At 44.1% G+C, this 13,133-nt stretch overlaps 1 protein-coding gene across 1 annotated transcript in view; it reads left to right on the forward strand.

Annotated features, from left to right (window-relative positions):
* Window positions 1-213: 213 nt before the first annotated feature.
* Window positions 214-13,133, forward strand: part of GALNT10 (polypeptide N-acetylgalactosaminyltransferase 10) — an 81,202-nt gene continuing 68,282 nt past the window's right edge. Inside the window, exon 1 of the mRNA XM_053956202.1 lies at window positions 214-411. Within this exon, the coding sequence (XP_053812177.1) occupies window positions 238-411 (174 nt within the window). The 5' untranslated portion in view covers window positions 214-237. The remainder of the gene's footprint in view (window positions 412-13,133) is intronic.

Below are 13,133 nucleotides of genomic sequence, written 5' to 3' on the forward strand. Positions count from 1 at the left end.
AGGGTAATGAGCGGGGAGCGGGGCGGGGCCTCCCCGGGCGGTGGGCGGGGCATCTGAGGCCACGCCCCGCGCGCGAGCGGAGCGGAAGTGCCGGAGTTGCCGCCCGGCGCCGCCGCCGAGCGCGGGCGAAAGTTGCGCTCCGGGAGCGCGGCGGGGGCGGCCGGACCGCGCTCCCTGCTCACCCCGCGGCTCCTCGGCCCCATCCCGCTGCTCAGCCCGCTCCCGGCAGCCGCTCCGATGCGGCGGAAGCAGAAGCGGCTGCTGCAGGCGGTGGGGCTGGCGCTGGCCGCCCTCGTCTTCTTGCCCAACGTGGGGCTCTGGTCCCTGTACCGCGAGCGGCAGCTGGAGGGCGGCGGCGCGGCCGGCGGGGACGGGGCGGCCGCCGCGGGGGCAGCGGCCGGCGAGGCGCCGGTGAGTGGGGGGGCTGGGAGGGCTGAGCGGCCCCGGGTGTGCCGGGGGGCTCCGGTGGGAGCCACTGGGTGAGGCTCGGGGGGCTCCGGTGGGAGCCGCTGGGTGAGGGTCGGGGGGCTCCGGTGGGAGCCGCTGTCGCACGGGGCGTGTGCGGGGCTGGGCGCGACCCCTCCCATCACAGAGAGGGGCGAGAAGCGGCGGCCGCCCCCATAAGAGGATGGGGCCAGGGAGAGAAGCCGGGTGGGCTCCTGTGGTCCCCGGGAAGGAGCTGGTTTGTGTGTCCTGTGCCTGCGGTGGAGGGCGAGCGCGGGTACTTTCTTGGCAATTCACGGGTGCGGGGACGGGAAGGTCTCCTTATCTTTTTTTGGCTGAGCGTGGTAAGGGAATAAAGCAAGGTCTTCGCATCTTGCGCCAAGGAGCGAGGCAGGGGAGCTCGTCCCAGCCGTGCACAGAAAAGAACGGCAGCTCCGTTTCCCAAGGGTGTGCCTCCGTGCCATTTCTCTGTACCTGCCTTGGAAGGGTGTGGAGAGCAAACATCACCTGTTACTCTGCGTTCCCGCAGAGCTCAGGGCGAGGGCTCGCAGAGAGTACCAGGTGGAGCTTGCGGATTATGTCAGTGGAGTGATGCTCCTTCGGGAAAAGAGAAGCGGATAACTCTTCCTGAGAGGCAGAGGATGCCCGCCGGATATGTGGCCTGAGGATGTTGCAACACATGGCTGCATTCCTTTCTTGTCCCACTGGTGTAGTAGTAAATTTAAAAGCCAAACCTGTCTGTGTAGTGTGTGAGTTAGGAAGGCTGGATCGCCCAAATTAGACGTTTGGAAGCACAGTTTAGCTGCATTCACTTTTGGCTGTGTAATAGCTCTGTCCCCTTCTGGGTTTAGCTTTGTGCCATTAAGAATGATTGGGACTTGAAAGCTTGAAATGTCATTGTGTAACTATCAGTTCAGCTGCCACTCTAAAAGGCTCCGCTTGTTCAAAACCACTTAAAACTCTTAGTAGTCTAAATCTTTCCCTCCTTGGAGACTTCCTGCTGTAACTGCACCGTAAAGGTGGAGAAACCTGCTGTGACAATTTCTGCTCTGAGGGAGAGAAGGCTCTCAAAGAGCTGTACTCAAACTGGGATTGAGCTCTTCTTTCCCCCAAGAAACGCTTTTTCAAATTCAAGCTTTTTAGTGTAAGTCTGGATAAAACCATGCTCTTGTCCCATGCTGTTGGGGAAAGGGATCAGCTGTTTCCTGTCATAAAACATAAATTTGCAGCAGATCCTCAAATCTGTGCAGAAGTCCTTTTGACTTGATCACACAGTGATCATTACATGCCTGGAGTTCCTGGTGTTATTGCCTTATGCTTGTATTGCTGTGGGGTGCAGGGATTCTACTTTGCATGACTGGTAAAAATCAAGCCTTGCTCCATAGCTTCGTGTGTTAGGGCGAAATGAAGACCTTTGTAAAATCATGTGTCCTCTAGAGGTAACGAGGAGAAAGTTGGTAATTATTCTTAGGAGGCTTCAAAGTGGAAAGTTGGGTTTTGTGGTTTTGGTCTTCCAGAATTGTCGTTGTACTGTAGGCTTTGGGTAGGTGTAAGCCAGGCAGTATCTCTGCTGATTTCTGTGTCCTTGCAGTGTTCTCGGTGTTCAGCTATCCTGAGCCGCCCGTGTTGTACACAATGCCTGTTCCATTTTTCTTTATGTCTCTGTAAAGTATGGCAGCTGTCAGTGATTTGAGATCTGCTTTTGTTTTGATGGTGTGTGGAGCTGGGCAGGAAACGCCTGTGCAGCTCGCAGGAAAATTCACAGTAAAACCTCTCTGCGCTTGTGTAAATCAGACTTGCTGGGGTTTAGGCTGAAGGCTTCATCTTCCAGTCTAATTAACGTGGAGTTATGGGCTGCAGGGGGTCTGTGAGTGAAGATATATTTGTGTTATGTGCTTATTTTTTGAATGATTTGGCCCTGCAATGATAGCTCCAGTTACACTGAGCAAGGGAAAACATAGCCTTAAGGACAACAGGCTGTCTTGGTAAAAATAATTTCAGATGAAGCAGAATAAAAACAACTCAAATGTGATTTTGTTTTTCTGTTTAGTTGTGTGGGTTTGTTTTACTGTTGTCATAGAGGTATCTGCCAGCTGACTGCAGAGAGTTTTTTGAGCATCCTCACAATCAATGGTTCCAGCCTCCCTTCCTTGGTCCCGACAAACATTCATGGGTTTTGTACGTAATAACCAACTTCCAGCTTGTAAATGAATATACTGTTTGTCTGCTTGTTCCTGAAGCTGTTCGAAAGAGCTGACTTCTTAATATAAAAACTCCAGATGATCGGAGAGAATATAATGAAAAAATATATTCAGAGCAGTCAGAAAAGATTTTCTTCTGTTTCTGGCTTTAATTTGCCTTTTTGTGCAGGCTAATCTTTGAATTGAGGACATTTCCTATGTACTTCAGAATTGAGCTTTTCAATGAAATCTCTGTCCAGGCTCATTCTTTCTCTTTAAATGGTGTCTGCTGTTTCAGTCAGTAGTTTTATCCCTCAGAGTAAAAGCAGAAGAGGGGGAAAGATTTTAAGAAACAGCTGAAATAAAGCTATAAAAATTCCTAGAACCTTGTCTTATTGCTAAAATTTTGAAGTTTGAAAGCACCGAGGAGTTTTTGTTGTCTGTCTGTGCTGTGTGTTACCTTCAGTAAGATGGCAATATACATCACTATAGGTGATTTGGCTTTATTTAATCTTTCTAGTGCCCAGAACAAATGTGTCAGAAAATTAAGCAATCAGAAACGATGTAAATATATTCTAGGGAAGATTATTCTAAACGGTTTCTGCGGAAATGCCTAGGCAGCTAATTGCTTCTGTATTTACATGTTCAGGGGAAACATTATGGTGGCTGAAAATAGTGTCTTGCTTTAATAAGGAGGGTGAGTTATCTGCTCTTCCCTTCTGCTTTTGGGTTTGTTCTTTTGCAGCTCTGTGAGTGCTTCTCCCTCCACAGAGGAGAGATGGAGAGAAGTCATCCATCTCTTGGCCTCAAGGTCATGCTGCAGATCTCCTTAGAAAAGCTGAAGCTCTGAGTTAGTCCTCACTTCACTGCTGTGTGCTCAGAAGTGGCCTCTGTCACTCTGTACAGTGGCTCAGCAGAGGAGATGATCTGGGAAGTCCTGGGGTGTGTAACAGGTCTGGCATTAAATGGGGATGGTGGCATCGTGGTACTGAAGTGTTTCTGCTGACAGCTTAGAAGCTGCTTTGACTTCGTGACTGTGCTGTTTGCTCATCACTATGTGTGTCTCAGTGTGCTCATGGAATGCAGATTGACTTTTCTGTAGATTCATCTTTTTCTTTTTTTAACAACTATTCAATAAGTAAAAACATACGATCTGTGGGTGTGGGGGTAGGAAGAAGCAAAAGGAATGCAGCTATTCTTTTGTCTCTTGGATCTCTGCTGTCTGCTTCAGAGGCTGCTGAGCATCCTCAGCCCAAATGTTTAATTGATGTGGATGTAGCTTTGCAGTGTGTAAACCCTGGATGAGTTAGGCTGTGGGCTGGTGGCTTATGTTTGGGCTAATGCAAGTGTTTATGTGGCTTTCAATGCTCTGCAGAGCGGCTGCTCTGCTCTTCTGTGGTCAGGCTGGAGATCTGCACTGTGTGAAACCTGCTGTTCTGGGAATGTGGCTTTGAGCTCGGAGAGATACTAAGCTTGATGGTTTTTCTTTGAATTGCTGGCTGAAAGCACTGTAGCAAATTAGCTGCCTTTTGTGGCAGTGCGTTTTTATCTGATATGATGAATGCTTTATGGAGTCACCCTGTAGCTTGTTGTAGCAGTAATTTGTGCTCAATAAATTAACTCGGGAGCATGATGGAAGTGTATAAATCACATCGGTGATTGTGTGGTGCCCTCTGCTGCCGGCCGGCTGGAGTGATGTGGGGTACACCCTCCTGCTGCTTCCTTGGCAATGAGAAACCAACTGCAAACTTGGGATTGAAAAATGCCTTGGGATGGTGCTGCTGGTGGAAAGTTTGGGGCGATAAAGTTTGGCTTTAGTGCCATTGAGCCTAAAGTTTCCAGCCAGCATGGCTGAAAATGCAACCCTGGTGACGACTGAGTGGGAGCGATGCTGCTCTGCCTTCCAGGCTGCTGCTGCTCACATCCTCCTCAGCTTTGCTCTTCTGACCTGGGGGCAGCTGTGAGGTTGTCAAGGTTTGTCAGCATTGTGGTGTGGTTGGCAAAAGCCAATAAGGAAGAGGGAGCCTGATAAACGTGGGGAGGGAGGAGAAGGCCTTGGGAAAAATTAGAGGAACGCCTGTTCTGCTCTCTGCCAGCCAGAAGGGAATTGGACAACCAGCTTGCTGTACTTCACAGGTTCCTCTGGCAGGGAGACTGGTCGTGTCCTAAACCTTGCTGCTGCTCCTGTCTGAGGCACTGCTGTGTTGGCAGCTGTGTTTGCCAGGCACTCATCAGCTGATGTAAAGGGAAACTTTGAAAAGCTTGTTTTTGTAAGTATAGTGTAAAACAATTGGCGTCTAAAGACTGGAGTGCAAGTGCTCCAGCTGAACAAGCCTGTTTTGATTTAAGAGTGACTGATTGAATGTGGGCTACTCTGAAGTTTATCACTTCAGGGAGTGCACTTGTGAAACGAGCAGGGTTTCCTGAGCTAGGTAAGCATGTCCTGCAGTAGTGATTGGCAAAGGGAGCTGAAGTGAAATGTCTGAACCATCTCACAGCTGTAAAGTGTGAAGTAAAATTTGAAAATATGTTTATAAAGAAACTGAAGCTTTCAGTGGCCTTCACTCAAGGTCTCATTGTGGTGATCTTTGTTGTAATGGCAACACAGAGCTGAGTGAACAAAATGGGCTGTATTGTAGGTCTCCTATGCTGTGTGAAAATAAAAGGTTTATTATATTTTGTTCTTCATCACTGAGCAGGTCTTTCTGTTATTGGAAAAGTGGTTCTGTTTCACTGTTCAAACATGCTCCATATGCACTTAATTGCTACAATGGTGACCTTTCTTCGTGGTAGGAAGATTTCTATTGCAAAACTTTTTGGCTCCTGGCATATGGACTGCATTTTAGGTCACTGGTGAAAACCATAATCATGTGGTGATCTCCAGAGCTGTGTGGTTTTCCTGAAAGAATATGAATCAAATTGCAAGAGACAACTGATTTAAGAGCAACCACAGTTATAGATTTCCTGGCAGATAACTACCAGGTATTTGACTTGCGAGGACTGAAAAACTAACAGGAAGTTACTTATTACCAGTGAGGAGGGCTGGTGAAATTAGGCAGAAAAATGTTATCAACCAGACTTTGTTACATAGTGCCACGTTCTACTCCCTGTTTGAATACAGGTACAGGCGTCACTAGAAAAAGAGCTGCAGTTTCCCTTCCTGTCACTCTGTATTTGCTTCCTTGTGGAGCCAGCTGTAACCTTGCTTACACTGTGTAGGAGCAGACCCTGTCTAACTTTGAGGAAGTTGTATCCAGGTGTTAAAACAAATCTGCATGCTGCTCCTGTTTGTCTGCAGCCTTTTGCAGTGCCAGGTGAAGGCAGGCAGCCTTCAGCTTCCTTCTGGGAAGCGCAGAGCTGGTGGGGCGCGTTCGGAGTTGGGAGGAGGGATTCTGCTGTGTGCTGGAAATATCAGTAGAAGAAAAATTGTGCTGCAGGAATTTGTTTTGATTGCCCATGAAAGCAGCTATTTCAACCTGTGAGCTTGTTATCGGGTGGGTTTTAGTGGAGCTGTCAGTGGTAGGTTTTTATGGAGTGCACCTCAACCGGAGTGCAGTGTGCCGAGTTCCCTGGTGCTTCAGCACGGTGTAAATGCTCGTGTAAACAAAGCTGCTGTGGTGTTTGCCATCAGAGGACACTCTCCTTCTCTAGTGTCCATCCTGCTTCATGCTTCCATCCTGTTAACTCTGTGGAGTAACCCGAGTTAACAGTGCTTCTGTTCAGTAGTAGCATGAATAATGCACAATTCTGTGTACACTCAAGGAGAGAGGTGGCTGCAGTGACTTCGTGCATATGAAATTTTTTATTAGTAATAGGTCCCCTCAGGTCAAGTGACCTGAGTGGGTGTGTAGATTTTTTTTTTTTCTGGATCACTGTGTATAGAAGACTGGAAAGGCTGAATGGATTATAAACTGTCTGCTGTGATGACAATCACATATTAATGATTATTTTAGTAGTCATTAATTTAAATATTATTTAAATGTTGCTTCAGTCAGACTGAGCTAGATTGAGAATAGTTACTTTCTGTTAATTTAATTTGCTCTCTGTTCTTATTCTGAAATCAAATCAAGAATAGCCTTTCTGCCTGACATTTGTACTTTGTCTTAACTTGGTCTCCTCTCCCTGGACAGAAGGATTTTGGTCAGTCCTAGTGTAGTTTGGCCACTTGCATATTCCTTCTGGATACAGCTTGGCCTGGGATTCCTCTGCTTCTAGAGAGTTGTATAAATGACATTCTATCTTGCCTTCAGGCCCCAGATTGTTTGCAGAACCAAAAGCTGTCGGTGGGGATTTTTAGCAGTTTGGGGATAGTGTGAATCTGTTTATCATGTTTCACAGACTCCTGAACAAATTCTGGTGCCTGAGTCACTTTCAAGAGTGTAACAGTGTGATGCTTAATTTCCAAATCCAGGGATAATAGCCTGCATTTTCTAATTTTAAAAATTCATGTTCTGCTTTCAGACTGCCTTTTGTCTTGGTGATGGTGAAAAAACTTTCATATTCTCTGTTATCTCTTGAAGAGTGTGCTTGTGGTTTTCCCTTCAGGTCATGACTTCTTACAGCTCAGGGAGCCAGTAAGTGCTGCTGCTCCTGCTTTATTCCACATGAAGCCTGGCCTCTCAGTGGCAATGGTATCTTTTTTATCAGTGTAACCAACACCTGTGGTGGTATTTCCTGCATTTGTGTTATCCTGCATGGGTGACGGATAGGCAACAAGGAATGGAGTGTTTATCTACACAGCTTTGTTAAGAATATAAGTAGTAGTGGATATCAAATTATGGCTGACTTGTCAGACTCTGCCTCTTTTGTTAGATTTACAGGGTCTGGCAAACGATTGGAGAAAGCTACAGATCAGTAAATCAATATGAGCACAAAGAGTTGCCAGGCAGCCCTCCTTTTCAAATGCCTGGGTAGAAGAGTAACTTCTACTGTGTCTGAGATCTTCTGGCAGCTCTGCACCCCCTAAAATACAAGAAATTAGTTGTTTGACATGTCTCCTTATTGTTCTTTGTATAAACTTGATAAAGCTTTAGCTTGCAGCTTTGAAGAAGGGAGGTCTACCATTTTTTTGGTCCTTAAGTTTGCTTTTCTTTCTAAATAATTACCTCTCTTCTCTTCCCTTTTGCAGTTCCTCCATTTTCTCTAATCTTCGCTCTAGGTTATAAGAGAGCTCCCTAGAGCATATATCTATAATTAAGGCTTTTAAACCACAATTACAGTGGAGCATCGGCGGTGCTCTGGTGCGACCAATATCCAAGGGAGAAACTTGCTTCTGTAGAAAAGTTGTTGATTTTATTACAAACAAAATCTCTCCTGTCCTATTCACAGAGTTTCCTCTGCTACTGCTTTATGCCTTCCCACTTTGCCAAGTTATCTTCCTCAAGCTGATGACCATTCATGGCATGTCTTCTGCAGCTCACAGGAATGAAAAGGTTTTATTTAGTCCCCCTGTCATTTTCTGGAAACACAGGCTGCCAGCTTTACTGCAAATCATGTCCCTCATGAGTACATTCAGAGGGTTTAAAATGGAAACCCTGTTTTAAGCAAACTCATGTAACTCGTGGATATTTTGATTCTTTCTTCTGTCAGAAGTAGAAAGCAAAGGAGGGGAAGGAGGATGGAGTCTAGGAAGGCTTGACTGTGTTGTGCTGCCCAGCTTGGTGGAGAAGCTCCTTCTTAATGTCACCAAATAAGATGACTGTGTCTTCCAGTCTCAACTTCTTATTAATTTTTCAGCTTTAATATCTTTTTCCTTCGCAGCTAGCACAAGTAGCAGAAAGAATTTCTAAAAACTGTCTTTCAAAACAGTGAATGCTGACATCCTTCCCTGTTAGGCTGCAAATTGCTTCTGCCCAGAGGTAACTAATTTCTGATCAAAGCATCTCCCCTCACCACTAATGAGTATTTCTCATGCGTGTGCCATGTGTAGTTGATCCAGTGGTGACCTGACACCTTTCCCTGATGTAGCTTTCAAAGAAGAACTTGTCCTGTTCCTTGTGGTTGCAGATCACAAAGTGACTGCTGAAGTGGAACTTCCAAAAGGCACATCAGAATATATTTTTTTAAATACACAGAAAATGCAGCTGTTTACTGAAATAATGACCAGCAAAGGGGTTAAATTTCAAACAAAAAGAACTCGTGTCTTAAACTTGGATGCCTGTAAATGAACCCTGTCTTCCTGCTGCAGAACTATTTGGTCATAAAAATAAAAGATTCACAGAATAACAGTAAATCAATCTGTCTCCTGCAAGAATTTTAATTTTCTGGATGCATGGAATTTCTTGTTTGAATACTCTCCCTTTCAAAAAATCCAGTTAGATGGGCATTTTGTCTTTGTTAGATAAGGTCTTGTGATGTTTTGGGACTTCACCAGATCTTATCTGTAAACACTGTCAGCTGTCCCTCCTCCACACAGAGCTGCCTTGCTGCAGCCCTCCTGAACAACTGAGGTTTTTTTACAAGCTTAAGTTGATATGAAAAGTTCTGCTCTGCTTGATCCCTAAAGCCTGAAATCCTTTGCTTGCAGCTATGTGTGCAAGCTAAGGTGACTTTTCAAAGGAAAGTAATTTTGTTCTCTCTCTGCTTATGATTATTCAGAAGATCTAATATTTAAATCCCCTAGTAGCCAGTCTTGTTTTTTTTCACAGTGCAAGATCACATAGGCTTGTTTTTCTGTAAGTTGCCTTTACTTGTGTTCAGATTCATTTGGGAAGTTACTTTTACCTAGTTGATCACACTAGCAAGGAAACCATTTTTCTGCATGATGGCAAAGAACTAGTTTTTTTTTTCCTTTCTTGATCTTCTCTAATGTTTCCCAGCCTTCAGATGAAGTCCAAAGAAGAAATGTTCACAGGGATTAGTAAGCATGAGCTGTTTCTTAATAAATAAAACAGGTGAAACAGAGTTTGAGTGTTCTTAACACTTAGACCAAAGTTTTCAAAGATGTCTTAGAGTATGATGTTCCTTTGAAAAATAAGAGTCTTAGTGACTTTGATCTAGAGTATGGTATAAAAATAACCACAACCAGGACTGGCATCCCATAAGATTTCTTTTTGTTTGTTTTCTGGGGTTTTTATAATGTCTTTAAAAGAGTAAGCAGCTCCTTCACTCCTGGTCAGACTGACTTTAATCTTAACTCTGCTTCCTTGGAAGTGGCTCTCTTTAGAGACTGTAATTTCAGCTCAGATAAATACAAGCAAAATATATTCCATCACTGAAGAAAATCAGAACACCAAAAAAGAGATAAATACAGACATAATGATGTTGTAAAAGGCTTTCATTGGGCAAGTAATTTTCTGTAACATTACAGAAGGTCACTTAAATTTAGCCTGTCCGTCCATGTTAGCCACTGTGTAACAGGCTTATTCAGGATCTCAAAAAGAAGTGAACCCTGTGATTATCTTCTGTTTTCTCATTTATCTCCCTGGTGGCCTGTTGCCAGTGGTTTTTTTTTATGTGTGATAGCCAAGTAAGAAGGAATAACTCCTTTTTTCCACTCCTGCGCATGTTGGTTTTGCTGATCCACCAAATACACTCTGGGCTGTCACTTCCCTTTGATTCTCAGGCTGTGGCTTACTGTGTCAGAAATATTTAAAACTCCTATGGATATCTTGCTGCTGCATGCTGCCTAGTTTTTTTTTTTTTATGTGTGTGGCTGTTTTGGAAACTGATTCAAGGTACTAATTTAGCCTAGGAAAAAAGTGTCCCTTCAGAAAACCAGCATCTGCTCACAGGTCTTACTGACAGCAGTGAAGAAGTTACATTGGTACAGTTAAAGTGTTTGCAGTGAGATTTCTCAAGATTATATTGCTTGCTTGGTACTGAGGGCATGGAAGTAAACTGCAAAAATATCTGTAAAGTATTGGAAGACCTTGGATTTTTATGTAGAAACTGGCAGAATTGTGTCTGGTTATGTGTATGGAGACCAGAGAACTATCCAGGTTATCACTGTTGCTGTTGCAGTTGATTTTTGGAAATGTGATTCTTGACCCATTGTGCCCCAGATTGTTTCTGATCCTCAGATGTGAACTGTATGCTCTGCTAATGGGGATGTGGAAAATGGGAAAAGTCTTATCTGCAATGTATGAAGGTCCTACTTGTGTTGTCCTTGATTTTGACTGCTGCAGAGAATCTGTGTAAAAGCTGTATAAAACATAACAAGTTTTCATTCATTGTACTGTCATATTTTCTGCAAATAGGAACTTGGGCCTGCTGATTACAGAAAAAGAGTCCTTGGCAAAGCAATTGCAAACTAACAAGAAAGTGTCTTGAACCTCAATCTGTGCCAACATCCTTTTCTGTGCATCTTGGCCAAAGCTGTTATCAGCATAAACTGATCCTGGTCACCCTGGGTGAAAGGCCTAAGCTGTGGAAACAACTGATGTTTTATGGCTTTTCAAGTGCTGATATTTTTATAATAAGTGGCTGCTCCTGGTAGAAATGCATCTGAGAAGCTATGAATTGTCATGAATGCGTGAGCAGAGAGCACTGGCATTGCTGATAAATTAGCTGGGAATTGTCAGTTGTGTAGTAGAACTCAAATATTGGCTTAACCTGAAAATGTGAAATTAAATAGAAAAGAACAGATTTTCTCTCTGGATACTTGAAAACAATAACAAGTCATGTGAAAACTTGTTTTAGAAATTATTTCTAGAGGGTATGAGTTTTCAAGCCTAATGCAGTGAAGTCTATTTTTATAGTCCTTGAAAACAAAACCTGACAGACCATATTTGCCAGCACTTATATTGCTCTGGTGACAGTGCTTCTTTTTAGAGCATGCCAGAGGAAATACTCTGTGCTGGAGCATATGTCAGTGATTAGTGGGACCAGTGCTGCAGGATGAAGTGGAAGAAATATGGTTGTGTGAAGAAAAAGCTGAATGGACAGAACGTGAGAAATGTAGTGGTTTATGGGTCAGGTTTAGGGTAGGAATGGAAAATAGTTATTTTTAGGGATGTCTGTATGTAGCTGACATGCTGTCTTCCAAATAACTGAGGTTTAACTGAGAGGATGACTGCTGTCTTTCTCTGTGTGTTCCCCTTAATTTCTTCTTCATGCAGAAAACTGTTTTCCCTTTGAATCGATTGCTGTCTGTGTTATGCAGGTGTTACATAATGCAGGTATTTGTATGCTCAGGGTGAACTGAAAACCTCAGGAAGTGAGAGACTTTGGTACCCAATGTTTTTGTGAATTTGTGGGTTTAAGGGCTGAGGCAGGGATTGATCCTCAGAAACCAACTGAGTCTCTCCAGACCTGACATCCTGGGTCCAGAATTCTTGCCAGTCAAGCCCGTGAGGTGTGTGCTCGTGTTTGGGGTGGGATTTGTCAGCTCCTTCTCCCTTCAGAGCCATCCTTGGCATCGACTGCCTTGTGAAGGATGCTGAGGTCAGAGCACAGCCCTCAGCCCCAAGTTCTGCACCAGCCATGTGGGACTCTGGTACTTGTGTTCCAAGCCCTGGGCTGGAGGGAAGAAGAGGATGGATGGAACCCTGCTGCCCTTCTCCAGGATCACTGACAGCTTTTACTCAAGAGCTGCAGTGCAGTAGCTACAGCCCTCAGTAGACTTTGCCTCCCTGCTTTGACCATCCAGAGTAACAAATGTCTGTGTTCTTTGCAGGCACCAAAGCATGCAGACAGGTACAAGTGATTTGTGTGCAATATAGAGGCACCACTGTACATAAACCATGTACCAAGACCTGTAGAAACCAGGTGAAAAGCCTGTCACACCCAGCTGTTTTAATGAGATCCTCAAAGTGCCCACAGACCCCACTGGGGAAGCACAAAGCTGGAAGTTGAGCTGCAAGATGCACAGCCTTGTGACTTGCAAGTTTCTTGTATATTTAGCCCTTGACATCATAGGTTAGTCATCAGTCAAGTGCTGTAAAAATGTTCTGCTGCCTCACCCTGTTGTTCATATCTTGTCACTTACGTTGGAGTGCTCCAAAATTTTTGCTATTCAACATAAATGGGAACAAAATGAAAATGCTCTGCTCCCTTTATCACAATTGATGCCTGTACTTGAACTTTGCCAGTATTTGTTTATGAAAACTGCTTGTTTTCCCCTCTGAAATGTTTTTGTCAGAGCAGCTCAGTACAACTTGTATTAGGGGAAGTCAGAAGATGTTAGAGAATCCCTGAAAACTAGAAAAAGGATAGATTAGATTGCTACATAGAATTACCTAACTGGTTTCAAAATTAGACTGCTGCTGCAAAGTAGACATTTGGCTATTAATATTTAAAGAAATAATGCAAGAAGCCAAGCAATATTCAATTAAATGCAAGTTATAAAATAACTGTCTTCAGCTCACTACACTTGTGATTTACCTGATTTAGACTTTTTTTGGCAGAGTTTTCCCTCATATTTAAGTGGTTTTAAAGCTATTTTAGGTCTGGTTTTTGCTATCCTGTAAAGTTCTTGCTTTTGAATAATGCTTGAGATAAATGGAAAAACAGAATTAAATTATTTGGGCTCTTTAGGGAAAAGTGAAGGCTTCATGAGATTTGATTTGA

Source organism: Vidua chalybeata, chromosome 15 (genome assembly GCF_026979565.1).
Source record: "Vidua chalybeata isolate OUT-0048 chromosome 15, bVidCha1 merged haplotype, whole genome shotgun sequence".
NCBI lineage: Eukaryota > Metazoa > Chordata > Aves > Passeriformes > Viduidae > Vidua > Vidua chalybeata.